Source organism: Salmo salar, chromosome 07, assembly GCF_965601325.2.
Source record: "Salmo salar chromosome 07, fSalSal1, whole genome shotgun sequence".
Classification (NCBI taxonomy): Eukaryota; Metazoa; Chordata; class Actinopteri; order Salmoniformes; family Salmonidae; genus Salmo; species Salmo salar.
In genome coordinates, this window is record NC_138297.1 from 53445131 (window position 1) to 53472447 (window position 27317).

At 43.1% G+C, this 27317-nt stretch overlaps 1 protein-coding gene across 2 annotated transcripts; it reads left to right on the forward strand.

Annotated features, from left to right (window-relative positions):
• Positions 1–367: 367 nt before the first annotated feature.
• LOC106609516 (uncharacterized) lies at positions 368–26907 on the forward strand. 2 transcript variants are annotated; one of them, XM_014208424.3, is made up of 15 exons: positions 368–608; positions 8607–8680; positions 8816–8961; positions 9142–9225; positions 9373–9455; positions 17503–17573; positions 17665–17702; positions 21071–21141; positions 21376–21501; positions 21715–21815; positions 22204–24408; positions 24619–24923; positions 25061–25219; positions 25420–25539; positions 25734–26907. In XM_014208424.3, exons 2-15 carry the CDS (start codon positions 8641–8643, stop codon positions 25827–25829), a joined length of 3645 nt encoding a protein of 1214 aa, XP_014063899.1. In that variant the 5' UTR covers positions 368–608; positions 8607–8640; the 3' UTR covers positions 25830–26907. The 2 variants fall into 2 exon arrangements, with proteins under 2 accessions (XP_014063899.1, XP_014063901.1); XM_014208426.3 differs by having other exon boundaries at positions 25429–25539.
• The last annotated feature ends 410 nt before the right edge of the window (positions 26908–27317 follow it).

The following is a 27317-nucleotide window of genomic DNA, read 5'->3' on the forward strand; positions in this document are numbered from 1 at the left end:
AAAGTTTCTTTCCTAGATCATCTCTCCCAGTGAAAAATGGATCAGAATGATTTTCAATCTGAAGGTTTGTCCACCCAAACTACCTTAATCGGGTATATATGGCTGTGTAGCTTACCTTTTACTTGAATGTTCTGTTGATGGCCTGTCACAAATTGTCAGTCTCCTGCTACTGTTTATGAAATGACAACCTTTTAGCCCCCATGCCAGTTACTGGTATAATTGTTTCTTGTCATTTTATTGCATATACATTCCGTTCAATGAAAAGCAAGGAAAATATCAATGCTTTCTTGAAAATATTTTAATATCATTGGCAACTGAACAGTGTTCCGGTTATATCTGGGACCGGAAACAGTTGAATAATTTTTTTTCCCTAGTGTAAAGTGTATTGCAGCGACACTGTGCGGTGCGGTTTAAACTTCACAGGTCTCAGACAGACATCGAGACATGTGGCCGAGACGTTCTTAAATGTATAACGAGTTAGCAGTGCTATCTATTCGGCTATATTCAGGTTATCTTCTAGCTTTGGAGTCTAACCAATACACGGAAATAAGTGAGACAGCAAAAAATAAACAACCACGCCAGTTTTCTAGCTATTGATTTAGCTTCGGGTAAGTCAACAAACACGTAGCTAGCTAACCAATTTAGCAAGTCTGCAGCCGTTGGCAAGCAAAAGTATCGTTAGCTGCTAGTTAGCCACGGTAACAGCTACCTAGCTAATATAGCGTCTGTACTGTAGGCCAGGCCAGTCTCGTTAGCCAATGAAGTTGAATAATTAACTAGCTAGCTATGAGCATATTTGTTTTGTTTATTGTTACTTAGCTAAATACCATTACGTTGTCAGTAGACTGCTAGCTAACATCTGACTAGCCTATATCAACCAAAAGTAGTTAGCTGACTAGCGCCTGATTATGACCATCTTGTTAACGTTATCTGAATTGTAAACTAGCCAGCTAACTTGTTAACTTAGTTATCAAACTAGTAGAAATAACAAGTAGCTAGTTAACCAGCTAAACATAGAAGTTAGTTGAAGTTTGAGGGGCACTAGTACACACTAATACAAGAATAAGTTGAAAGGTCGTGTTACATCACACATGGGCCACAAAGTTTAAATTGTTAACGTCAGCGACCGCAGGGCATTTCATAATGTTTACTAAATTAAATGTCAACTTACTTGACAGCTATCTGCGAGGTATTTGGTTAACTAGCTGGACATAAAATACAAGACCACAACTCGCCAAATTTACTAGATAGTTGGAAGCTAGCAAGTTTACGTTAGTAGTTGGCTGACTAGCTGGTAAATTAAATAATCCAAGATGCCATTGGATGATAGAGAACATTGCTAACGTTAGTTATTTTAGCAGCTCACATGGTAGAGTGTTGGCCTCAGTGACCTGTATAACCCATTTAATTGAAATATCTGCGACTGTGTCCAGGCCTGCTTGTATTTTAGCCAGAGTTGACACACTGGTTAAGCAATACCTTTTGTTGTACTCTTACCACTGTGGTAAACCCGTTTGCTCTGGCTTTCACTGGACAGTGTTTTGCTTCCTGATTCAGAGGTTAAATGCATAAGGCTAGTTGAATGCATTCAGCTGTACAAACTTTCCTGTTGCTCCACTCACCAAGCAGACATCAACTGGCTATGTACACTTTGTGACAGTGTTTTATTTGATTTTTTTCAAGTTTATTTTATTTAACCTTTATTTAACTTGGCAAGTCAGTTAAGAACAAATTCTTATTTACAATGGACGGCCTAACCCGTACAACGCTGGGCCAATTGTGCGTCGCCCTATGGTACTCCCAATCATGGCCAGTTGTGATACAACCTGGAATCGAACCAGGGTCTGTAGTGACGCCTCTAGCACTGAGATGCAGTGCCTTAGACCGCTGCGCCACTCGGGAGATCTCCAGAGCTCTGACGTCTCCAGTCTCCTGCTTCATCTGCTGGTCGGGAACCCGTTTAGCTAGCGATCCACTATTCAAGTATGCTTGTTTCTTCTATTGGACGTGGAGACCGAGAGAAATCCTTGGCCAAATCAGCCTTTCATTCAAGTAGTTACTCGCCAGACACATGCTGGCAAAGACGAGACCATTTGTTCGCAGTTGCTGTGCTTATGCTGATACAGTTTTAAGTTTTGTCTTATGTGCGGGATAGGCATGGTATACATCGTCCAACGAAATGCTCACTTGCAGGTTCCTTCTCGACAATGCAACAACAATACGAACATAAAGTAAATGACAGTAGAATAGAATAACATTTTTAGCATTAATATAATACAGGAAGGTACAATGTTTACATGTGTATTGGGGATAGGGGCAAGTGTATAAATTGAGAAATTAGTAAGAGTCTGGTGTCAGCAATTGTGATAAGGTGTGGAGAATCACAGCAGTCTGATGCTTGTAGATAGAAACTGTATCTGAGCCTGTTGGTATCAGACCTCATGCTCCGATATCGTCTACCGACGGTAAGGGAGAGAACAGCGCGTGTGGGGGGTCCTTGATGCTGCGTGCCCACCTCAGGCACTGTTTCGAGTAGATATCCTGGATGAGTGAAAGCACCAGTGATATACTGGGCCGCCTTCAACCCCACCCCCATAGGATTATTGTTTATTTACATCTTAGTCATTTAGTAGACGCTCTTATCCAGAGCGGCTTACAGTTGGTACATTCATCTTAAGATAGATAGGTGGGACAACCACATCTGTTATAGTAAGTATATTTTTCCTCAGTCAAGTGATCTTGTAGTGGATACGAGCTTCGACTGGAAGCCAGTGGAGCGTGCAAAGGAACGGGGTGAAATGGGAGAACTTGGGAAGGTTTAACACCAGGCAGGCTATGCCATTCTGGATAAGTTGCAGGGGTTTGATGGCACAAGCGTGAAGTCCAACCAACACCGACTTGCAGTAGTCCAGACGGGAGATGACAAGTGCCTGGATTAGGACCTGCGCCGCTTCCTGTGTGTGACAGGGTCGTACTCTACCGATGTTGTAGAGCATGAACTTGCAGGAGCGAGTCACTGCTTTGATGTTTTCAGACAGAAATTATTCATGACTGGGCAGGAATATAGTATGTGGGTCTGGTTAGCCCTATTCTTCCAAAGTTACGCTAGCAACTTGGTGTGATGTCATGGTTGTAATTTGATTGTGTTATTGGAGTTTTGGAAAATTCAGTCAATATTTTTCATGAGTATTCCCTCGAGTAGAGAGTTGGTTGTCTTGGACATGTTTCTAGATATGTCCTCCCAGTCTTATTGTGTTATTACTATTTACAGCTCGTCTTCCCAATTGGTTACCGCTATAATATTCTCCTTTTTTATTTGATAATTATGTATATGTGCATTTACCTTATGTATTTGCTATTTATCTAATTAAAGGATCTATAGAATATATTTCTGTGCTGTAAGTAAGCTCTTTTCAAGGGAAGGGTCCCAATTTATGGGTCCTATGACCCATGCTACCCAAGGGAAGTGGTAGCACAATTGGAAAATAATAATTTTGAATAGCCTTTGATTTGGGCCTGGGTATGTCTTGAAGTCCAGTATGAACAAAACAATTCATAAAGACAGTGTCATTTTTAAGTACAGGCAATGGAACAATAAATACAGCATAATGGGAAAATGAGAGGGGACCAGTGTATTATGGGTACTACAAGAAACAAAGAGAATGACACCCGTTATGAAGATTTCTAAATACTTAAATGGCTGTTGAAATAAAAATTACTTTGTTTAACGTAAATGGCCTTAATAGCCCCATTAAAAAATGACAAATATTGTTAAAATTGAAGAGAGATGGAGGTGATATCTTTCTCCAAGAAACACATCTAAAGAAGAACATAGAAAATTAGAACTGGCATCAGCACAGTTGTTTTCCTCATCCTACCATTCAGCAAGAAGAGGGGTAGCATTAATGACCAAAAACAATATCCCTTTTCACACAAAGAACCATTGTAGACAGAGTGAAGATACATACTAGTAAATGGAAGGTTTGAGGGCACGGAAATAACGTTAAATGTATATAACCCAAACGAACAAGGACCCGAATTGATATCCAAAATGCTAAACCTACTTATCATGGAGCCAAAGGGGACAACAGTAATGGGAGGATACCTCAACCTTATCATGAATCCCATGTTAGATTGTCAACATAAACACAAGACAGAGAAGGCTGCGGCGACACTAAGAAGGGCAGACTTGGCGGTGGGTCTAATAGATGTTTGTAGAACTCTACACCCTATTTTAAAGCACGCAACAAATATACTCGAAATTAGACTATTTCTTCATGTTTAAAACAGACCTAGCCAAAGTCATTAACCTCCACATTAGACTAATTGAAATATCGGATCATGCTAAGTATGAAACTAAATATATGACAAAAGAAAGGCTTGACAGTCTAGAGATTAAATAATTCACTTTTCATGACATTGAATTTAAGAATAGAATCAGGGCACACTGAAACAATATCTGGAGATTAATGATGGAGGTCTCCCATAATGGAATGGGTGGGGGCCAAAGCAGTGCTTCGAGGCGCGATAATATCATATGCTTCTTCTTCAAAAATAGAGTACGTACCAACCTGTAACTCCGCTATTATTACTGTTCATAAAGAAGGTAAACATCCAGCAGAATGTGCATCGTATCAACCAATATTGTTGCTGAACGGAGACCAAAAATTGCTTACATAAATTATTGCAAATAGATTCAGTAATATAATCCCAGATATCATAAACTCTGACCAAATGGGTTTTGTGTCCAGCAGACTTCTGAGAAATTAATGTTAGGCAAAAGTTTAATTTGAGTGGCGCAGCGGTCTAAGGCACTGCATCTCAGTGCAAGTGGCATCACTACAGTCCCTGGTTCAAATCCAGGCTGTATCAAATCCGGCCGTGGTTTGGAGTCCCATAGGGCGGTGCACAATTGGCCCAGTGTCGTCTGGGGTAGGCCATCATTGTAAATAAGAATTTGTTCTTAACTGACTTGCCTTTTTAAATAAAAACATTAATAATGTAATGGAACACGCTCTCAAGAAAAAACATAAATAGCTTATGCTAACTCTAGATGCAGAAGCAAATAATACTTTTGTGAAACTTTCCTGAACTTGCTGCAAATGATGCAAAAAACACTGTCAGAATAAGGGTCAATGGTACATTATTCTCTAGAGTTCCCGCCACTATGGATGAAATAAAACCATAATGTCGTATCTGGATACAGACTAAATACAGGGAAATCAGAACCAATTACTGTAGGTCAACCAATATCCCAAGACATCAAAACTAAGTTTAAACTTAAATGGTATCAAAATAAACTGAAATACCTATTGATTACTATACCCCAAGACCTGACATTGGAACACTGTGAAACCAGTTTAAACAGGACCTACCTACAAATATGGACATTAGTGCCTTTTAACAATAACAGGAAGAATTTAAACTATTAAAATGAATGTCCTCCGAAGATTTTTATTCCTGTTCCAGAATCTATCAAAAACTATTACTCCAAACACTTTTAAACAGTGGGATAAACTCCTGAGTAAAATCATATGGAGAGGATGAACAGTCCCTGTCCCAACTTAAAACAATCAAACAATGTAAATAAGCAGGGGGACTAGCATCACCAAACCTAATGCATTATTATATAGCCGTCCAACTAAAATAATTGTTTGGATAAACCCAGCATCAACAGCTAAATGGAAAAACCAATAAGTGCAACTATATTTATGAAGATAATCAATGCAATCAATCACACTAGGAAGATAGAAAATGCCTGTATAAATAACACAATAAAGGTCTGGACAAAGATCACCAAAATTAAAAGGCATCCAAACAGATCTTACAGTGGGGGGGGAAAGTATTTCATCCCCTGCTGATTTTGTACATTTGCCCACTGACAAAGAAATGATCAGTCTATAATTTTAATGGTAGGTTTATTTGAACAGTGAGAGACAGAATAACAAAAAATCCAGAAAAACGCATGTCAAAAATGTTATAAATTGATTTGCATTTTAATGAGGGAAATAAGTATTTGACCCCCTCTCAATCAGAAAGATTTCTGGCTCCCAGGTGTCTTTTATACAGGTAAAGAGCTGAGATTAGGAGCACACTCTTTAAGGGAGTGCTCCTAATCTCAGTTTGTTACCTGTATAAAAGACACCTGTCCACAGAAGCAATCAATCAGATTCCAAACTCTCCACCATGGCCAAGACCAAAGAGCTTTCCAAGGATGTCAGGGACAAGATTGTAGACCTACACAAGGCTGGAATGGGCTACAAGACCACCGCCAAGCAGCTTGGTGAGAAGGTGACAACAGTTGGTGCGATTATTCGCAAATGGAAGAAACACAAAAGAACTGTCAATCTCCCTCGGCCTGGGGCTCCATGCAAGATCTCACCTCGTGGAGTTGCAATGATCATGAGAACGGTGAGGAATCAGCCAAGAACTACACGGGAGGATCTTGTCAATGATCTCAAGGCAGCTGGGACCATAGTCACCAAGAAAACAATTGGTAACACACTACGCCGTGAAGGACTGAAATTCTGCAGCGCCTGCAAGGTCCCCCTGCTCAAGAAAGCACATATACATGCCCGTCTGAAGTTTTCCAATGAACATCTGAATGATTCAGGGGACAACTGGGTGAAAGTGTTGTGGTCAGATGAGACCAAAATGGAGCTCTTTGACATCAACTCAACTCGCTGTGTTTGGAGGAGGAGGAATGCTGCCTATGACCCCAAGAACACCATCCCCACCGTCAAACATGGAGGTGGAAACATTATGCTTTGGGGGTGTTTTTCTGCTAAGCTGACAGGACAACTTCACCGCATCAAAGGGACGATGGAGGGGCCATGTACCGTCAAATCTTGGGTGAGAACCTCCTTCCCTCAGCCAGGGCATTGAAAATGGGTTGTGGATGGGTATTCCAGCATGACAATGACCCAAAACACACGGCCAAGGCAACAAAGGAGTGGCTCAAGAAGAAGCACATTAAGGTCCTGGAGTGGTCTAGCCGGTCTCCAGACCTTAATCCCATAGAAAATCTGTGGAGGGAGCTGAAGGTTCGAGTTGCCAAACGTCAGCCTCGAAACGTTAATGATTTGGAAAAGATCTGCAAGGAGGAGTGGGACAAAATCCCTCCTGAGATGTGTGCAAACCTGGTGGCCAACTACAAGAAATGTCTGACTTCTGTGATTGCCAACAAGGTTTTTGCCACCAAGTACTAAGTCATGTTTTGCAGAGGGGTCAAATACTTATTTCCCTCATTAAAATGCAAATCAATTTATAACATTTGACGTTTTTCTGGATTTTTTTGTTGTTATTCTGTCTCTCACTGTTCAAATAAACCTACCATTAAAATTATAGACTGATCCTTTCTTTGTCAGTGGGCAAATGTACAAAATCAGTAGGGGATCAAATACTTTTTCCCTCACTGTTCCTACCTGCGAGAAATTGTAATGGACTGCGACTTTAAGCCAAGGATGATTGATGATACATTTAAATTATGGGCTGACCGGGTATCATCAGATGTTCAGACAAGGGGGTAGATGCATTTCAGAATCTATAAAAAAAAAATACAACCTCCAGAACTGTATTTTACAATTACTTACAAGTGAGAAGTTCTTACTAAAGCAGTGGGACCTAATAAAACGCTTAGTGATAAAAATACATTCCACTCCAAAATGCAGGAATATTAAGTTAAAATTGAAGACAGTTTAATTTTATCAGTTGATCTCAATAACATCACCAGTCAATTCTATATTAAACCAAAAAATTATTTAGCTAGCGTAACGTTACTTTATTTTAGCTAAAAGTATTGCGTACATCTAAATAGGGTTGGCTAGACTTAGCTAGGTACCTTGGTGGGTTTTTTGGACGATCTGATGAGAATCTGAAGAAGATTGGTAACTTGTCAATTATTTGATATAATATTGAATTTGACCTTTAATACTATAGCCCATAGAAACACATTGAGTAACACATTCATAAAAGACAGTCCAAAAAGAAATCATAAGAAATAAGGGTTTGAAGTGTCTGTCCTATATCTAGGATATATAAGAAGGCTCATGAAATATATATATATATATTTTTTTTTTGGATGCATAATTACCCCTTATTTGTTGGCACAAAAGTACCTCCATACTTCCATTGGTTTGTATGGGTTACCTTCAGACGAGTCCTGTGACACTTGTGGGGGTTGTAGAGCAGTCATAATAGTTTGTAGCCATTCGGACGCTACAGATGTTTTCGTGAGAAGACAGATTTTTGGGATGTCTCAGTCTGACAAACACCACTATAGCTCGGCCACCTTCCACCGCAGATGCGGAAGGCCGACATAGGTGGATGCGGTGGATTGCGATGCAAGCTATGCAAAAAAACTGATATCTCTAGTTTAAACTGACAGATGGGAAAAAAATGTAATAAATTGTTACTTAAATTGACAAACAGGTGTGTCAATAGACTCTTAAGGATTAAGTTGGCCATTGTGTAAATAATGCATTAAAGTCGATGGAAAACTTGCTTGACAAATTGGTTACACACACAGATCTCAAGTTTAATGTAATTAAGTGATGGCACTGTGACTGGGTTGTTAACAAGAATCTCTCATTAATTTCTATTTCCAGGGGTCATCTGGTCATTAGGGACAAAGCAACACAGATGACGGGTGTGCCAAAGATGACGGGTGAATCAGGAAATGGTAAGGAACTGCCAGCCAGTCATCATGAAAAAGATCTTTCAGTGGGCTTTGGCGTGATGATTTCATTTGAAAGTCTCTACCCTCAAGTTTGTTCTTGAATGACAAGCTGTTGTGCCACCTCTCTCTGGTTGTCAGACGGACAGACCCCAGAGGGCGACCCGGAGCCGGAAGAGGCGGAGCGGTGTCCTATCTGCCTGGGCGCCCTGGGCCGCTGTGTCCTGGCCATGCCCGACAGCTGCTGCCATTTATTCTGCCTCAGCTGCCTCCTCAGATGGGCAGAGGTAAGCACCATGTACTGTCCTACCCCCTAGACACATCACCCTCTGTGGCAACAGGTAGTGCTGCAACTGGCAAGTTGTCTATTGTGATAAGCCATGGTCTTACTCCCGGTGAGGCTCAGGAGACTATACATGGCTAAGATGTGTGTTGGACTGATGTTTTTTTTTTCTTCTGTGTTTAAGTTGCAGGCAGTTCCATCCTGCCCAGTGGACAGGCAGCCTTTCAATGTTGTCTACAAACGTGATGCTGTGCTGGGATGTGTGACGGTAAGCAGGGGTTTCTCCACTGGCTCGACCTTCTGTTTCATAATTTGTAAATGGCATGTCATGAAACTTCACAAGCTACATTATAGCTTTAGTCACTATGCAGGAAGAATGTACGTGATTTGACTTCAGTTGTGATGTGAATCTCAGGTTCCTGTGAAGAAGAGAGTCAGCCAATCAGAGCTAGAGAAGTGTGGCTGCACAGACCCGGAAGCCAGTGGCTGTTTGTTGAAGTGAGTAGAGGTCTTGTGTTAGTGAAAGGGTTGCCCTGCTGCACAGTTAACCTGACAAAGACCCTTGGTCAAAACGTGGTCTTTAAACTTAGAGAGCATTCAAACAGTGTGCAGCTTAATGGCAGTCACTTTGCGGTGCATTATTATATACTGCTCAAAAAAATAAAGGGAACACTTAAACAACACATCCTAGATCTGAATGAAAGAAATCTTATTCAATTCTGTTTTCTTTACATAGTTGAATGTGCTGACAACAAAATCACACAAAAATAATCAATGGAAATCCAATTTATTAACCCATGGAGGTCTGGATTTGGAGTCACACTCAAAATTAAAGTGGAAAACCACACTACAGGCTGATCCAACTTTGATGTAATGTCCTTAAAACAAGTCAAAATGAGGCTCAGTAGTGTGTGTGACCTCCACGTGCCTGTATGACCTCCCTACAACGCCTGGGCATGCTCCTGATGAGGTGGCGGATGGTCTCCTGAGGGATCTCCTCCCAGATCTGGACTAAAGCATCCGCCAACTCCTGGACAGTCTGTGGTGCAACGTGGCGTTGGTGGATGGAGCGAGACATGATGTCCCAGATGTGCTCAATTGGATTCAGGTCTGGGGAACGGGCGGGCCGGTCCATAGCATCAATGCCTTCCTCTTGCAGGAACTGCTGACACACTCCAGCCACATGAGGTCTAGCATTGTCTTGCATTAGGAGGAACCCAGGGCCAACCGCACCAGCATATGGTCTCACAAGGGGTCTGAGGATCTCATCTCGGTACCTAATGGCAGTCAGGCTACCTCTGGCGAGCACATGGAGGGCTGTGCGGCCCCCCAAAGAAAGACCACCCCACACCATGACTGACCCACCGCCAAACCGGTCATGCTGGAGGATGTTGCAGGCAGCAGAACGTTCTCCACGGCGTCTCCAGACTCTGTCACGTCTGTCACGTGCTCAGTGTGAACCTGCTTTCATCTGTGAAGAACACAGGGCGCCAGTGGTGAATTTGCCAATCTTGGTATTCTCTGGCAAATGCCAAACGTCCTGCACGGTGTTGGGCTGTAAGCACAACCCCCACCTGTGGACGTCGGGCCCTCATACCACCCTCATGGAGTCTGTTTCTGACCGTTTGAGCAGACACATGCACATTTGTGGCCTGCTGGAGGTCATTTTGCAGGGCTCTGGCAGTGCTTCTCCTGCTCCTCCTTGCACAAAGGCGGAGGTAGCGGTCCTGCTGCTGGGTTGTTGCCCTCCTACGGCCTCCTCCATGTCTCCTGATGTACTGGCCTGTCTCCTGGTAGCGCCTCCATGCTCTGGACACTACGCTGACAGACACAGCAAACCTTCTTGCCACAGCTCGCATTGATGTGCCATCCTGGATGAGCTGCACTACCTGAGCCACTTGTGTGGGTTGTAGACTCCGTCTCATGCTACCACTAGAGTGAAAGCACCGCCAGCATTCAAACGTGAACAAAACATCAGCCAGGAAGCATAGGAACTGAGAAGTGGTGTGGTCCCCACCTGCAGAACCACTCCTTTATTGGGGGTGTCTTGCTAATTGCCTATAATTTCCACCTGTTGTCTATTCCATTTGCACAACAGCATGTGAAATGTATTGTCAATCAGTGTTGCTTCCTAAGTGGACAGTTTGATTTCACAGAAGTGTGATTGACTTGGAGTTACATTGTGTTGTTTAAGTGTTCCCTTTATTTTTTTGAGCAGTGTATTTATTTTTTACCACTTATTTGTTTTGTCATTTTTTTGTTGGAGGTGGCTGTTACAGGTACAATATACATGTTAATTTACACACTTAGTTTATACCACATGTACCTGTACTCTAAAGGATACAAAACTAAGAAATACATAGAGAAATGATTGTATTAATCACACAGGATTTTGTAGTAACACAAGTGGTATGTAAAGAAACAGAGGTGGGCCTACACTCCCCAGCCTAACATGCCCGCCCCCCCTTTCCCATCCTGCCTAGCAACACAGGTTGGATGTCAGTTCCCCCATATCTCTATCTGCCCCCCCTTCCCATCCTTCCTAGCAACACAGGTTGGGTGTCAGTTCCCCCATATCTCTATCTGCCCCCCCTTCCCATCCTTCCTAGCAACACAGGTTGGGTGTCAGTTCCCCCATATCTCTATCTGTAGTTATTTGGCGAATTTAGTTGTGACTGATACAAACCTTAGAATGTCTTAGAAATCAAAGCATGTGGACTGCATGATGCGACTAGGCTATTCTATTTGAAAATGTTGCATAAAAAGCTTGCACTCTTCCTTGCCTCAGGCTGCGCAACCTGTTCTCTCATCAAATGATCATATTTTCACCCATCAGACTATTTTCAGTTTAAATTTGTCTTTACTAATATGTCACATTTGTTTTGATTTAGAATGGCCCATTATCAAATGGGTAGGAACAGGGGGAGGGGAAAATGTACTTGTCATCCTTATGCACTCGAATAGCGAATGGAGGCCGCGTTCCCACAGTTTAAATTATGCCAGGTAGGCTATTCCTGTTTTATAGCGGAGCAGATGAGAAATAAATATAGTAGCAGCTGGGATCCTCCTCTTTTTAGTGGCAACCATCAAAACCCTGCTTTCACACGGGATTGCATATAGAAATGTCTGGGCTTATAAGAAGACTTATTTCACTTTGTGGATGAATCACTCTTTGAAGAGTATGCATCCTCACTGCGTGACAGGTGATATACTGCACAAACTATGTATGCCACGGGCTCTCCAACCATGTTCCTGCAGCTACCCAGTACTTAATTTGGGAAACTAAGTGAAATATCTTCATGAACATCAATAGTAACATGTTTTCACAAAGAAACATATTTAAACTGTTGACAGCCCCTATCTGTGCACGCTTGAGAAAGGAATGAAGGAGAGAGAGAGGAGGAGATGAAACACAATGGTGATCTATTCTGTAGCTAAAGTTAATGTCAGCCTATTAATTATGAATATATTAAACATACCCTATTACTAGGCTATTCAAAGTCACTATAATTGTAGGCTAAGTCTGTAAGCCACCTGCACAATCAATGAACCAACAGCATCACCTAGGCCTTATACCTTCACTCCCAGACTCATGGATAGTTTGGAGTGTAGCATAAGGTAACCAGTCCATCCAATATGCATAATAATACAGTCCACACTCCAAGGCGATTACTCCCCAAAAAATGGTTGGGAGTCTAGACCAATTATATATCAAAGACATCTTAAATCTGTGTTTTTATAAAATAAACGTTTTTCTGCCGTGCGAAATGTATTGTATAACAGCACAGTAATTATTTTAATTCCGGGTATTTTTTGGGGGCTTGGGCTCATAAAGGCATATGTCTATACGTAGGCTCTAATATTCGTATGTGTGTTCTACATGCAACGTCTTAAATGCTTTGAATTAATCATCACCTTAAAAAGCGCTCTCCATTTAGTTGTTTGACATTGAAACAACGACCATGTTCAATTTGAAGAACTTCTTTCTTCAAATTGATCATCAGTGAGGTCCAAAAAATGTAGCCTAATGGTGAGGTTTAAAAGCATGCTACTGTTTTAATGATGTGTTTGATGTGATTTTCGATATTTGCATTGATGTCAGTGGTTAGAGGGACAATACAGCCCTGAGTACCAGACCATTAGTGACCTAATGGTCATTAGCGATTTGGGTACTACCAAAAAGACGTCGAATTTAACTGCGGTCATTACAACCCTAGTTGGGAGTTGGGTCCAATTTCATAACTTTTCATTGGTGTTAAATACCAACTTAAAATGTACAAGTTAAGGGTTAGGACACCAAGGTCATATTTTTCCATATTCTATTCCAGTTAAATGGTTGTTCAGATTCACTTTGGTCTTTGAACCATACTTTTTTAATGGCGAGCACAGAATGTGCTTTCCAAAAGTTGCTTATATATTATAGAGATTCAATATTTTTGGGAACCCAGATTATTTATAAATCCTGTCATTGGCATAGATGACCTAAATTGTAAATATTTAAAAAAAGGAGTCGATTGGTAATGTGTATGTCTTTTAATCTTGAAATGTTCTCAAACCATTGCCGTCCATGATATCGGCATGGGTAGTGATTACATATTTGGACCATTTAGAGGGATGCAAAAGGCATTATTGTGAAATAATTGAGTATAATAGGACCATAGCGAGGTTTACAATAAGGGATTTATCAGTGAAGACTACCTCTTCCAGGGCAATGGGATACACCATATTTCTCTCTATACTCAGCCAGGGGTGGAAGAATCATGTCTAAACCAATTTAGGATGGGGTGAAATGCTAGTGCCTGGAAATACAATTTAAAGTTTGGTACAGTTAGTCCTCCTACGTCTTTCCCTCTTTGTAAGTTCATTTGAACCGGGATCGCTTACCTTGCCATATTAATTTTGAAATCACACCATTAATTTTATCCCAATAGCCAGAAGGGCGAGACATGGGAAGCATTGAACTACAGAAATTAAGCCATGGCAATATTCCTTTCTGACGATATATATGCTGCTGGTTAATCTGAGGTTGGATTGAACGTTCTGTTAAAATTTCTGGCAATGGTCTTATATCTACTCCCAAATGTTTGAAATGGGAAACGATTGTGATTTCACAAGTAGAGATGGAGTCCTCCATCGTAGAGAACGGCCGAGCCGATATTGGCCTTTCCTAGTCTTTCGGCCCTTCTCTATCGGCTTTGCCTATAGTCCCTCTACATAGCAAACCTACTGTTACATTGAGATGTACAGTTATTTATAGAAGAATGTCTTAATTTGGGTTCTGATAGTAATTCCCCTGTTTCAGATTCAATAGTTGCTATATCAGCTAATTGATCATTACGGCTTAGCTTGTTGGGCAGTAAATGACTGGGACGATTACCATAGATGTCATGGTTGAGTCTAACTCGATGGATGGCAAATTCTGCTTCGTCTTGTCAATAAATTAAGTTGTGTCTTGACTTTGGAAATAGTAATAGCTACCTGGTCTGAAAAAAAGGGTTTGTTGAAAACGCTCTAATGCAGTTGCATACATTTTTATAAAACCTTTGATGGTATTCCATAGAATTCTGACATTTGTAGTAAGGGTGATGATCAGACAAGCTCATACAGTGCCTTCGGAAAATTTTCAGACCCGTTGACTTTCTCCACATTGTTACGTTACAGCCTTATTCTAAAATGTATTAACTTTTTTACTCAGTCTACACACAATATCCCATAATGACAAAGCAAAAACAGGTTGACATTTTTACTAATGTATTAAAAATAAAAACTGATGACATTTACGTAAGTATTCAGACCTTTTACTCAGTACTTTGTTTAAGCACCTTTGGCAGCAATTACAGCATCGAGTCTTCTTGGGTATGACGATAAAAGCTTGGCACACCTGTATTTGGGGAGTTTCTCCCATTTTTCTCTGCAGATCCTCAAGCTCTGTCCAGTTGGATGGGGAGCGTTGCTACCCAGCTATTTTCAGGTCTCTCCAGAGATGTTCTATGGGGTTGAAGTCCGGGCTCTGCCTGGGCCACGCAAGGACATTCAGAGACTTGTCCCGAAGCCACTCCTGCGTTGTCTTGGCTGTGTTCTTAGGGTCGTTGTCCTGTTGGAAGGTGAACCTTCGCCCCAGTCTGAGGTCCTGAGTGCTCTGGAGCAGGTTTTCATCAAGGATCTCTCAGTACTTTGCTCTGTTCAGCTTTCCCTCGATCCTGACTAGTCTCCCAGTCCCTGCCACTGAAATACATCCCCACAGCATGATGCTGGCACCAAACGTGACGCTTGGCATTCAGGCCAAAGAGTTCTATCTTGGTTTCATCAGACCAGAGAATCTTGTTTCTCATGGTTTGAGAGTCTTTAGAAGCCTTTTGGCAAGCTCCAAACGGGCTGTCATGTGCCTTTTACTGAGGAGTGGCTTCCGTTTGACCACTACCATAAAGGCCTGATTGGTGGAGTGCTGCAGAGATGGTTGTCCTTTTGGAAGGTTCCATCTCCACAGAGGAACTATAAGCTCTGTCAGAGTGACCATCGGGTTCTTGGTCACCTCCCTGACCAAGGCCCTTCTCCCCCGATTGCTCAGTTTGGCTGGGCGGCCAGCTCTAGGAAGAGTTTTGGTGGTTCCAAACTTTTTCCATTTAAGAATGATGGAGCCCACTTTGTTTTTGGGGACCTTCAATGCTGCAGAAATGTTTTGGTATCCTTCCTCAGATCTGTGCCTCGACACAATTCCTTCGACCTCATGGCTTGGTTTTTGCTCTGACATGGACTGTCAACTGTGGGACCTTTATATAGACAGGTGTGTGCCTTTCCAATTCATGTTCAATCAATTTAATTTACCACAGGTGGACTCCAATCAAGTTGTAGAAACATCAAGGATGATCAATGGAAACAGGATGCACCTGAGCTCAATTGCGACTCTCATAGCAAATGGGCTGTTTAAAAAATTTAAAAAAAACTTGTTTTCGATTTGTCATTATGGGGTATTGTGTGTAGATTACTAAAGGGGAAAAAATAATTTAATACATTTTTGAAGGCTGTAACATAACAAAATGTGGAAAAAGTCAAGTGGTCTGAATATTTTCCGAAGAAATTGTATGTCGAATTTATTTTTTCTTCATTTTAGAAAATAAAGGTGTAGATAAGAGAAAATGGAGTACTCTGTTTGAGTAGAAACTCCTAAAGCAAAAGAGTAGACTATGTGCTCACCGGGCATCAATGAGGTTGTAATCAGAGAGTATATGTTGGAGGGCCTTGGTTACATGTGGATTGTAGTTGGTCTTTAGATTTGTCCCACATGTTCAAAATGGCATTCATGTCTGTCCCAATAACTAGTTGGATTTCAATTAATTCTAACAATAGGCTGTTCAGAGAATCAAAAAACTTGTGATCAAACGAATTTGGAGCATACACATCAATAAAGGCAATTTTCTTTCCATTATGGATACATTTAAGGAACGTGATTCTGCCTTCTTGGTCTTCACCTTAACCAAGATGGTGATTATTTCTTGGAGCATTGCTATATCAATATGGTTTCTTGCTAGGATATCAAGACAGCTAGGACATTTGATTAGTTGAGTAGGTATCCACTTTAGAAGTGAGCAATGACGAGATTCATTTACCGGTTTTAATTGCAAGTCGAGGGCAGAGGTAATTTCTCCACAAACAATCTCTTGCATAGTAGCAGCCAACTCTTTCTGTTCCCACCTGCTAGTTGTTTCTCCACCTTTAATATGGTGTTATATGTTGACAATTATTTTAAAATCTACTCCGGGGCCAGTTTATTACGTACACCCAGTACTGGGTCGGACCCCCCTTTGCCTCCAGAGCAGCCTGAATTCTTCGGGGCATGGAAACATTGCTCAATTGGTATCAAGGGACCTCATGTGTGCCAGGAAAATAGTCCCCACGAATTGTGCGTTCCGAGATGCCGTTCTTCACACCACTGTTGTACTGTGCCGTTATTCGCCTGTTTGTGGCCCGCATGTTTGCACGATTCTTGCCATTCTCCTTCGACCCCTCATCAACAAGCAGTTTTTTCCCACAGGACCTGCCACTGACTGGATGTTTTTTGTTTGTCACACCGTTCTCTGTAAACCCTAGACCAGATCAAATATCTGTTTGGGATTCTTGCAATTAATTTGCAGTCAATTTGCAGTCTACAAATTTGTAATTATGTTCCAGTCTCCTGACCAGCCGCTCAAGAAAGAAAATCAGCCCACGGTTGAACTAGTTGATGACCACTGTCGTGCATGAAAAGTCCACCGACGATCATACCACGCTCAAAGTTGCTTAGGTTACTCCTTTTGCCCATTCTAATGTTCAATCGAACAGTAACTGAATTCCTCGATACCGATCTGCCTGCTTTATATAGCAAGCCACGGCCACGTGACTCACTGTTTGTAGCAGCAAACCAATTTCGTGAACGGGGTGGTGTACCTAATAAACTGTGTAAGTCTGTAAATGTAAAGTTATTTTGCAAAAAAATTCACGAGAAAGCCACACGTTTCAATGCATGCCACATTTTATGACAAATGTAAAAAACACATTTATATTTAAGGAAACAAGGAGGAAGATGGAGGAGACTGAAGACGGAGAGGACATCAGAAGCCAAAGGCCTTATTCGGAAATGTATGTGCTTATTCTCCTTGCATAAATCATCTTTCCTTCATTTGTGGGCATTTTATTCATGAAGTGTAACAAGATAAATTGTGTTCCCCAGGCAGCGAGGATGACCCCTCTGTGTTGACCAAGAAGAAGGTTAGTAATTTCAGGCCCCTTGTAGAGGCATCTATTTCATAATAAATAATATGTACGGTTCATGCAAGATTTTATGGGTTTAGAGTCCAACTGTGAAGATATGTAATGCATGCGATGCAACTAAGAAACAAGTTTGTTTTAGCATGCTAGATTCGCATTAGATTCACACTACATGCACACACGCATACCGACACAACACAAATACATTCGTGCATTCGTAAAGTATTTAGACCCCTTGACTTTTTCCACATTTTGTTACATTCCAGCCTTATTCTGAAATTGTTTAAATAAATTGTTTTCCTCAATCTACACACAATACCCCATAATGACAAAGCGAAAACAGGTTTAGACATTTTTGCATTGATTGGAGTCCACCTGTGGTAAATTCAATTGATTGGACATGATTTAGAAAGGCACACACCTGTCTAGATAAGGTCCCACAGGTGATAGTGCATGTCGGAGAAAAAAACAAGCCATGAGGTCGAAGGAATTGTCCATAGAGCTCAGAGACAGGATTGTGTCGAGGCACAGATCTGAGGAAGGGTACCAACACATTCTGCAGCATTGAAGGTTCCCAAGAACACAGTGGCCTCCATCATTCTTAAATAGAAGAAGTTTGGAACCATGAAGACTCTTCCAATAGCTGGCCAAACTGAGCAATTGGGGGAGGGTCAGGGAGGTGATCAAGAACCCGATGGTCACTGGCAGAGCTTTATTTGGTATTTTATTAGGATCCCCATTAGCTGTTAAAAGCAGCAGCTACTCTTCCTGGGGTCCACACAAAACATGGAACATAATACAGAACATCATTAGACAAGAACAGCTCAAGGACAGAACTACATACATTTTTAAAAAGGCACACGTAGCCTACAAATCAATGGATACACACAAACTATCTAGGTCAAATAGGGGAGAGACGTTGTGCCCCGAGGTGTTGCTTTATCTGGGTTTTTTTTAACCAGGTTTGCTGTTTATTTGAGCAATATGAGATGGAAGGAAGTTCCGTGCAGTAAGGGCTCTATATAATACTGTACGTTTTCTTGAATTTGTTCTGGATTTGGGGACTATGAAAAGACCCCTGGTGGTATGTCTGGTGGGATAAGTGTGTGTGTGTCAGAGCTGTGTGTAAGTTGACTATGCAAACAATGTGGGATTTTCAGCACATTAATGTTTCTTATAAAAATAAGTGATGCAGTCAGTCTCTCCTCAACTCTTAGCCAAGAGAGACTGGCAGGCATAGTATTTATATCAGCCCAATGATTACAATTAAGAGCAAAACATGCCGCTCTGTTCTGGGCCAGCTGTAGCTTAACTAGGTCTTTCCTTGCAGCACTGGACCACACGACTGAACAATAATCAAGATTAGACAAAACAAGAGGCTGCAGAACTTGCTTTTTGGAGTGTGGTGTCAAAAAAGCAGAGCTTCTCTTTATTACGGCTAGACCTCTCCCCATCTTTGCAACCATTGAATCTATATGTTTTGACCATGACAGTTTACAATCTAAGGTAACGCCAAGTAATTTAGTCTCCTCAACTTGTTCAACCACCACACCATTCATTACCCAGATTCGGCTGAGGTCTAGCACTTAAGGAATGATTTGTACCAAATACAATGCTCTTAGTTTTAGAGATGTTCAGGACCAGTTTATTACTGGCCACCCATTCCAAAACAGACTGCAACTCTTTAAGGGTTTCAGTGACTTCATTAGCTGTGGTTGCGGATGCGTATATGGTTGAATCATCAGCATACATGGACACACATGCTTTGTTTAATGCTAGTGGCAGGTCATTTGTAAAAATAGAAAAGAGTAGAGGGTTTAGAGAGCTGCCCTGCGGTACACCACACTTTACATGTTTGACATTAGAGACGCTTCCATTAAAGAAAACCCTTTGAGTTCTATTAGATAGATAGCTCTGGATCCACGATCTCCACAGATTTCCTCTGTGGAGATGGGAGACCCTTCCAGAAGGACAACCATCTCTGCAGCACTCCACCAATCAGGCATTTATGGTAGAGTGGCCAGATAGAAGCCACTCCTCAGTAATAGGCACGTGACAGCTCGCTTGGAGTTTGCCTAAAGGACGCAGACCATGAGAAACAAGATTTTCTGGTCTGATGAAATCAAGATTGAACTCTTTGGCCTGAATGCCAAGTGTCACATCTGGAGGAAACCTGGCACCATCCCTACGGTGAAGCATGATGGTGGCAGCATGCTGTGGGGATGTATTTCAGTGGCAGGGACTGGGAGACTAGTCAGGATTGAGGGAAAGATGAACGGTACAAAGTACAGAGAGATCCTTGATGAAAACCTGCTCAGGACCCCAGACTGGGGCGAAGGTTCACCTTCCAACAGGACAACGACCTTAAGCACACAGCCATGACAGCGCAGAAGTGGATTCGGGACAAGTCTCTCAATGTCCTTGAGTGGCCCCGGCAGAGCCCGGACTTCAACCCCGTAGAACATATCTGGAGAGACCTGAAAATAGCTGTGCAGCGACGCTCCCCATCCAACCTGACAGAGCTTGAGAGGATCTACAGAGAAGAATGGGAGAAACTCCCCAAATACAGGTGTGCCAAGCTTGTAGCGTCATACCCAAGACTCGATGCTGTAATCGCTGCCAAAGGTGCTTCAAAAAGTACTGAGAGAGGGTCTGAATACTTACGTAAATGATATTTAAGTTTTATTTTTAATACATTTGCAGAAATGTCTAAACCTGTTTTTGCTTCGTCATTATGGGGTATTTTTGTGTGTGTGTAGATTGAGAGAGAAAAAAAAACCTATTTAATCCATTTTAGAATAAGGCTATAACGTAACAAAATGTGGAGAAAGTCAAGGGGTCTGAATACTTTCCAAATGCACTGTACATACACATGCCTACTCACACACTTAATTTACTGCTGTTACTATGTTCTTTATTATACTCTTATTGTTATCTATCCTGATGCCTAGTCACTACCCTGCCTTCATGTACATGTCTACCTCAAATACCTCATACCTCTGCCCTTTGATCTGGCACTCCCTGTATATATCTCATTGTATATTTTGTATTCCTCTTGTGTTACTACTTTGTTTTAAACTCTGCATTGTTAGGAAGGCCTAGTAAGCAAACATTTCACGGTAAAATCTACACCAATTGTATTCGGCGCATTTGACATAACATTTGATTTTAGATTGTTGGTTAGAAATATGTTCAGCATTCCCCATGTTTGAATTTGCTCAGCCAAGAGTTTTCGATAATACTCTGGTGTTGAATAAGTAGTATCAACGTGGCCCCATGTCCTCATAGGCCCATTTGTTCCCACTGGGTGCTTGTCTGGTATTTGCAACCACCAAGCCTCCTTTTGAACGGGTTTCTCTCTTTTCCAGGTGAGAAGACCTGTGTGCTCTTGGTCTGCGGCCCAGACAGGCACAGCAATGGGGACTATGACACAGTGCATGTGAGTAGGCCACTTCGTTAACATTTTGATTTGCAGCTCACCGAGCAGAGACACAGTAACTACTTCTTATGGTACTTCACAATTTGTTGGAAACCCTGTTCTAATCATCATTGTCCTAACAAAGTTTAAATAAATGGACTCTTTCTCTCTCAAGTTTGTTTTTGACTTAAAGACAACCAATGAAAGATGTCCTTTTTCTGTGTGTGTATATTGTGTCCTTTGTCTACTCTGCAGTGCAGAACCCCTTTGGGTGCCCGAGGAGGAGCCGTCTGAGGATGACTGTAAACAGTGTAGCCGCAAAACACAAGACTGCCCATTTATGCCTGTTGCTGTACCCGTTCCTGCCAGTGGCAACTCGAGGTGAGTTGGTTCGCACACAATTAATGTATGTAGTTGGAGTGTGTGTATATATTGTAGGTAGAGGTTGTAGGTTGAGTTAAAGACCCTGTGAAAGGTGATAGTTTTTCAATGGAAAGTGATTTTAAGTGAGTAGTGATTTTGAGTGCATTTGACAGTATGAGTGAAATTGGTCAGCATAATTTGTAGAGCTCTGATCTGATATTTCCCTCCCAGGCAGTTGTTCCATCCCTCTGAGTGGAGTAGCAGCCCCTTTCCTCTGAGACCCCTCTCACCGTTCTCTACTACTGCTTCACCTCTCGGCTCGGGGCATTTTGGTGAGTCCTGCTTTGAAATGCTTATCAACCATTTAGTGAGTCTGTTCAAAGGAACCCCCTCAGGTTTCCCCCCCCCCCCCCCTCCCAAAACCCGGTATAAATGTTAACTTGAATCACTGAGTTTGAATGAGGTCACGCAAGGTGACTGTAAGCTGCTTGGCTACACGAAGCTACATTGTGGCAGTAAGCTACTTTTTCTGAATAATTTCCATCATGTGTCTGGGTTGTACATCAGGAGTTCAGTTTTCCTGGCATCAGGAGTTCACTTTTGTGAAGGCACCAAATCCAAACCTTTAATCCATAGGTTATGCCTAATTTTATGCTACATTTGACCATTGTTTGATTTCTCACAATACTTCTAATATTCATGATTATGTCTCATAATAAGTCTTTCAGGGAAGAGTTTGCGCAGTCACCTGCCCCAAAGGAGAGGAGAAGAAGGGCACACGTGGATCTGGCTCCAAAGGCCCCTCCAAACAGACAGAGGCCCTGACAACTAGGCGCTCTGGCCGCCACAGCAGGGCTGAGGAACAAGCTCCTGCACAAGACCCTGCATCTTCGCAGTCCCACTCTTCAGATTCCGACACTTCCACAAAAGCGGGCAAAAGCACCGCAGCCGCTGGTAAGAGGAAGGGCAAATGGGCAGCTCAGCGAAAGCCCAGCGCCAGGAGGAAAGCCCAAGCGAGAAAAAAGGCCTCCAAAGTCATCCTCAGTAGTCCATCAGGAAGTGAGGAAGAGGAAGCCAAAGAGGAGGAGGAGGAATTAGAGCAGCAGAAGAAAGAGGTAGAGGAAAGGGAGCAGCTCTCAGACACTGCAGTGAGCCCACAGGCTGTGCAGCGCAGCTCCAGCGCTACCGAGGAGGAAGGCCGTCCAGAACCTTCTGCTTGTGATGCCCTGAAGGACACTGAGGACCAGCCATGCGAAGATGAAAATGATCTTTCTGAGGAAGAGGAACGTGGGAAGGAAGAAGAGGAGGATGGTGAGGAAGAGGACCAGAAGTCACCGTCGTCAGATGTAGAGCTGAATACCCCTGGGCTCTCCCCCGACAGGGACCAAGGTGCAGGGGAGAAACACCCGGACCAAATAGAAGACCCAGAGAAAAGCAACTCACCCACCTCTTCCAACTCACCAGAGAGACCATTGGAGAGCCCCCAGTCTGGGCAGTCAGGACAACTTGGGGAGGAAGATGCTGATGCCGTGGAAGCCACTGACGATCCAACAAAAGTGAAATCAGATGATGAAGCCTCAGTGAAGGAGGAGAAAGCAGAGGTCTCTCCCTGCCCAACTGCAGAGCCTGAATCTTGTACTGGCTCGACTCATTGTGACTCTCCAGACGGGATTGTGTCCCAGAGAGTTCAAGGCGCCTCAGAAGCAAAAGTGTCCGAGGAGGACAGGCCGCATGATCCAAAGGATGTCACAAATGAAAAATCAGCAACCGGCAGCAAAGAGGACGGTCTGTCTGAGGATGACACAGAAGCAATACCAATGGACTGTGATTCACCCAGTAGTGAGCGCAGCACCAACCTGGCCTCTGATCCACCAAAAGAGACTGAAAGTACAGCTCACGAGTCCACAAGCCAGGCCACGGAAGACAAGAGGAATGGTAGCAGGCAGGAACGGGAGAGCTCGGTCAGAGAGGAAAAGGTAGAGGAAAGGAAGAATGGCAGGCAGCGCAAGTCGCGGTTCCACTCTGCTGCCACCACTTGGTCTCCCAAGAGAGAGTCGAAGCAGGACTCATCGAGGAGGTCGCGCTCCAGATCTCAGGAGCGCAACAAGGAGCGTCAGGCCTCGGGCAGCCGCAGCAGGGAACGGGACGCTGAGAGGGACGCCCCCAGGACGGACCGTAGTCGTGACCGTAGTCGTGACCGTAGTCGTGACCGTAGTCGTGACCGTAGCCGTGAGAGGAAAAACAGGAAGCGCTCTAAGAGCCGTTCCAGATCTAGTTCCAGGTCCAGAAACAGGTCCTACCGAAGAGGGTCCTCCCCGCAGCGCCCAGACTCAGGGGGACAGTCACCACGGAAGAGGGATCGCTGGACTGGAGATGGATGGAGGGCTGGGCCGGGTAGCGACCCCTCTCGGAGGAATTTCCCAGAGAGGCCGGCCAGAGACGCGGGCCGCTCTGAAAACGGCGGCTTTGCAGATGTTTCCCCCAGCAGGGAAAATCCTGACTGGGTTATGGAGAAGGCGCGTGCTGACACAGAGGCCAGGGTGACAAGTGGCCCTCGCTGGGAAGATAAAAGCTGGGGCGGAGATCGTGGACGAGGCACAGGACGAGGCCGGGGAGCCTACGGAACCTCCAACCAACAGGGGGAGCAGGCAGAAAACCGGTGGCAGCCCAGAAACACATTCTCAGGGACCTCAAACAATTCAGGGGGCGACGCCTACAGCCGATTCAACGAGAACCGTGGCGGCCGCAGGAAGGAGTCTGAGATGGGCGAATCGATGATGGACCGCTCCGGCTGGTCATCAGCTTCCAGCTGGGCTGTGCGGAGGACACTCCCGGCAGATGTGCAGAACTATTACTCCAGGAGAGATCGAGGGGGAGGTGCAGGCTCTGGCAGCTGGAGCAGGCAGGAGGAGACGTCAACAGCAGGTCAGAACCCTTCTTTAGATTGTGTGCCATGGAGTGTATGCACTCATTACTGTTACTAGTTTCACTGCGCATATCGAAATGGTATAGCTGATGCCTGTTGCACAGTTGATGTGGATCCCACTTCTGCCACCAATGTAAAACTTAATAAAAGCCCAGAATGTACATTAGGTAATCTAATATTATTCTTGATATTTATTTTTGTCTATTCAGACCCAGCTCAGAGTGAGACCAATGCCCAGCCCAATGCAGGTGGAGAAGCTCCACCCGCCCTGAACGTCATGCCTCCCCAAATGAACGTCCTGCATTACCCAATGGGCCCGCGAGGCCCACCTGTCAGCCTGCAACCACCCCCCTTCGGGATGCCTCCTCAGGTCCCCATGCACCTCCACTCCTCAGTGCCTGTCCTGCAGGTCCCTGTGACAGCTGCCCAGGGCCTCCCACCACCACCACCACCACCACCTCCCATGCAGCAGGGCAGCATGACGGCCATACAGGCAGATAGCCGCACAACACAGGTAAGGAGAGGAGTATTTTGCATCCTTTTTCAAAATATAATCTTCTGGACCCAATCAATCTGTTTGAGTATTTTCACTTCTCTCGTACTTTGTCCCCATGAATTGCCCTGCTGAATACCTCCATGCCTCTTTCCCAGATGATGAGCAGCATGGCAGGCCATGGCAAAGCCCCCTTCATGCCCACCATGACCAAAGTAGGTGGCGCCACCACAGCCCAGGCCCACAGCATGGCCATGCCATCCTCCACCACCCAGCACAGCAGGGCCGCCCCCCCAGACAGCTCCAAGAAAGAAAAGGTAATGTCACCGCCACAAGTAACAACCACAGCACCAGGTATTGTTCTCAATATTCTCAAGTGGCTTCCTATACTTTGTGTTTTGTATATACTGTGGGGAGCTACTTTGCTAGTGAATGATTTATTTGCATTCTGACCCAGATAATGAATGATCCTTTTATTAGATTAGAACTAGATTTCTTAACTTGATATCTGCTTTAGAAACAACAGATCCAAGAGAGAGCCGTCAATGAAGTGAAAGCAGCCATGAAACCCTACTACCAAAACAAGGACATCACCAAGGACGAGTACAAAGAGATTGTACGCAAAGCAGTTGAAAAAGTGAGTGGTTAAAAACCTTTGGTATTTGAACTTAGCTTTTAGGAGTATTAAAACGACTTAGCTTTTAGGAGTACACGTAGCTTTTAGGAGTATTAAAAATAAGATAAATAACCCAGCAGAACTCAAATAGGGTGTCTAACAAATCAAAACAGTCTGTTTATTTTTTGATTTGCTGAGGGCATTTTATATTTCAGGTCTGCCACAGCAAGAGTGGAGAGGTGAACTCTGGGAAAGTGGCAAACTTGGTGAAGGCCTACGTAGATAAATACAAACACGCTCGCAAGAAATGAACCCTGACATCTGCTGAGGGGGAAACGGTCTCAGCCCATCTGCTTAAGTGCAATTTCTACCAGGTGTAACACAGCCTCCCGGCTGACAGACTGGAGCCCGACTTTTGATATCTCTTAATTTACCTTGAAGATTTTTCTATAGATTTCATATTTTGTTTAGAAATAATCCAATCGGAAACTGTAGTGTGAGAAGACCGTTATTTCAAGTAGATCTTGTGGCTTGGGAACTACTATGAGATAGATGCCCAGAGTAGCTGGAGCAGTAAGGTTAGCACCTGTTCTCTGGTGAGATGGACATGGAGCTATGGGTAGTACAGAGGAGAGCACCCTCTTGTGGAGCCAGCTGGTATAATGAATTTCTCCCTCTCTCTACCGTGGACCTCCTAATGACTTCTTAGTTAAAAAATATTGTCATTGTTTCTCATTTTGTTTTTGTTTTATAAATATTATATTATGATAATTCTGGAGAAAGCCTAGGTAAATGTGCATTGCCTTTATGACTCTCTAGGCTGCATCACACAGGCAGCCCAATTCTGATCTTTTTCCACTAATTGGTCTTTTGACCAATCAGATCAGCTCTGGAAAAGATCTGATTGGTCAAAAGACCAATTAGTTAAAAAAATATCAGAATTGTGGTCTGCTTGTGTAAACTCAGCCTTAGTCATCACAGCTCAAAGCTTGTGGACTGGATATGTCTTTTTGAGTGTAATTGTATCAGGGACTTCATTGGTTGAGAGTTGGAGATCAGTTGTCCAATCAGCAGTGAATTTGTAGCGTGCGGTATGGGTCTGGCAGATCAGGTGAAAACGGCCATGTCCCTTACTTGTTAAATGTGCTGCGTAAACATTGTGCGAAATAACTAGAGAGCAATGAAATAAATTAGCTGCTTCATGTCTGGCTATGTGTGTGTGTTTGTGGTCAATCATGGAAAAGTTATTGACCCCATCCATCAATTTTAACATCAGAATTTCTATTTTTAAAGGTCCAATGCAGCTGTTTTTCTCTATCAAATCATTTCTGGGTAACAATTAAGTACCTTACTGTGGTTGTTTTCAATAAAAAATTGTAAGAAAATATATGTAAATAGCTTCTTGGCAAAGAGCAATTTCTCAATCAAGAATTTAACTAGGACTGTCTGTGAGAGGTTTGTGTGGGGAGGGGAAAACTGAAAGGTAGCTGTTATTGGCAAGCAGGTCAAAATGCCATCCCACCAAAACAGACTGAAATTTCAGGTGCTTTTCACACAGCTCTTAACACTGAAAGGGCATCATTTTTCACAATTTTACCTGACAGACTTCTTTTGTTATGGTCATGAAGACCCACTTGCCAATGTGTCACAAAAGCAGTCGAATGCACTGCTTGTTAACCTGAAAATGTGCTTCACTAGTTTCACCAGCAGGGCAAGCTTGTCAAAACCATCGTCAGGTTTTTTTTTTTTATCATAGAAAAGATTTTAACAGTTAACACGACAATCAACATAACATTGGC

Excerpts from the sequence above, each read along its gene's own strand:
- LOC106609516 (XM_014208424.3), top strand. The coding sequence starts at position 8,641 with ATGACGGGTGTGCCAAAGATGACGGGTGAATCAGGAAATG. Across the intron at positions 21,502-21,714 it reads CCTGCCAGTGGCAACTCGAG|GCAGTTGTTCCATCCCTCTG; the intron begins GTGAGTTGGTTC and ends TTTCCCTCCCAG. Across the intron at positions 25,540-25,733 it reads TACGCAAAGCAGTTGAAAAA|GTCTGCCACAGCAAGAGTGG; the intron begins GTGAGTGGTTAA and ends TTTATATTTCAG.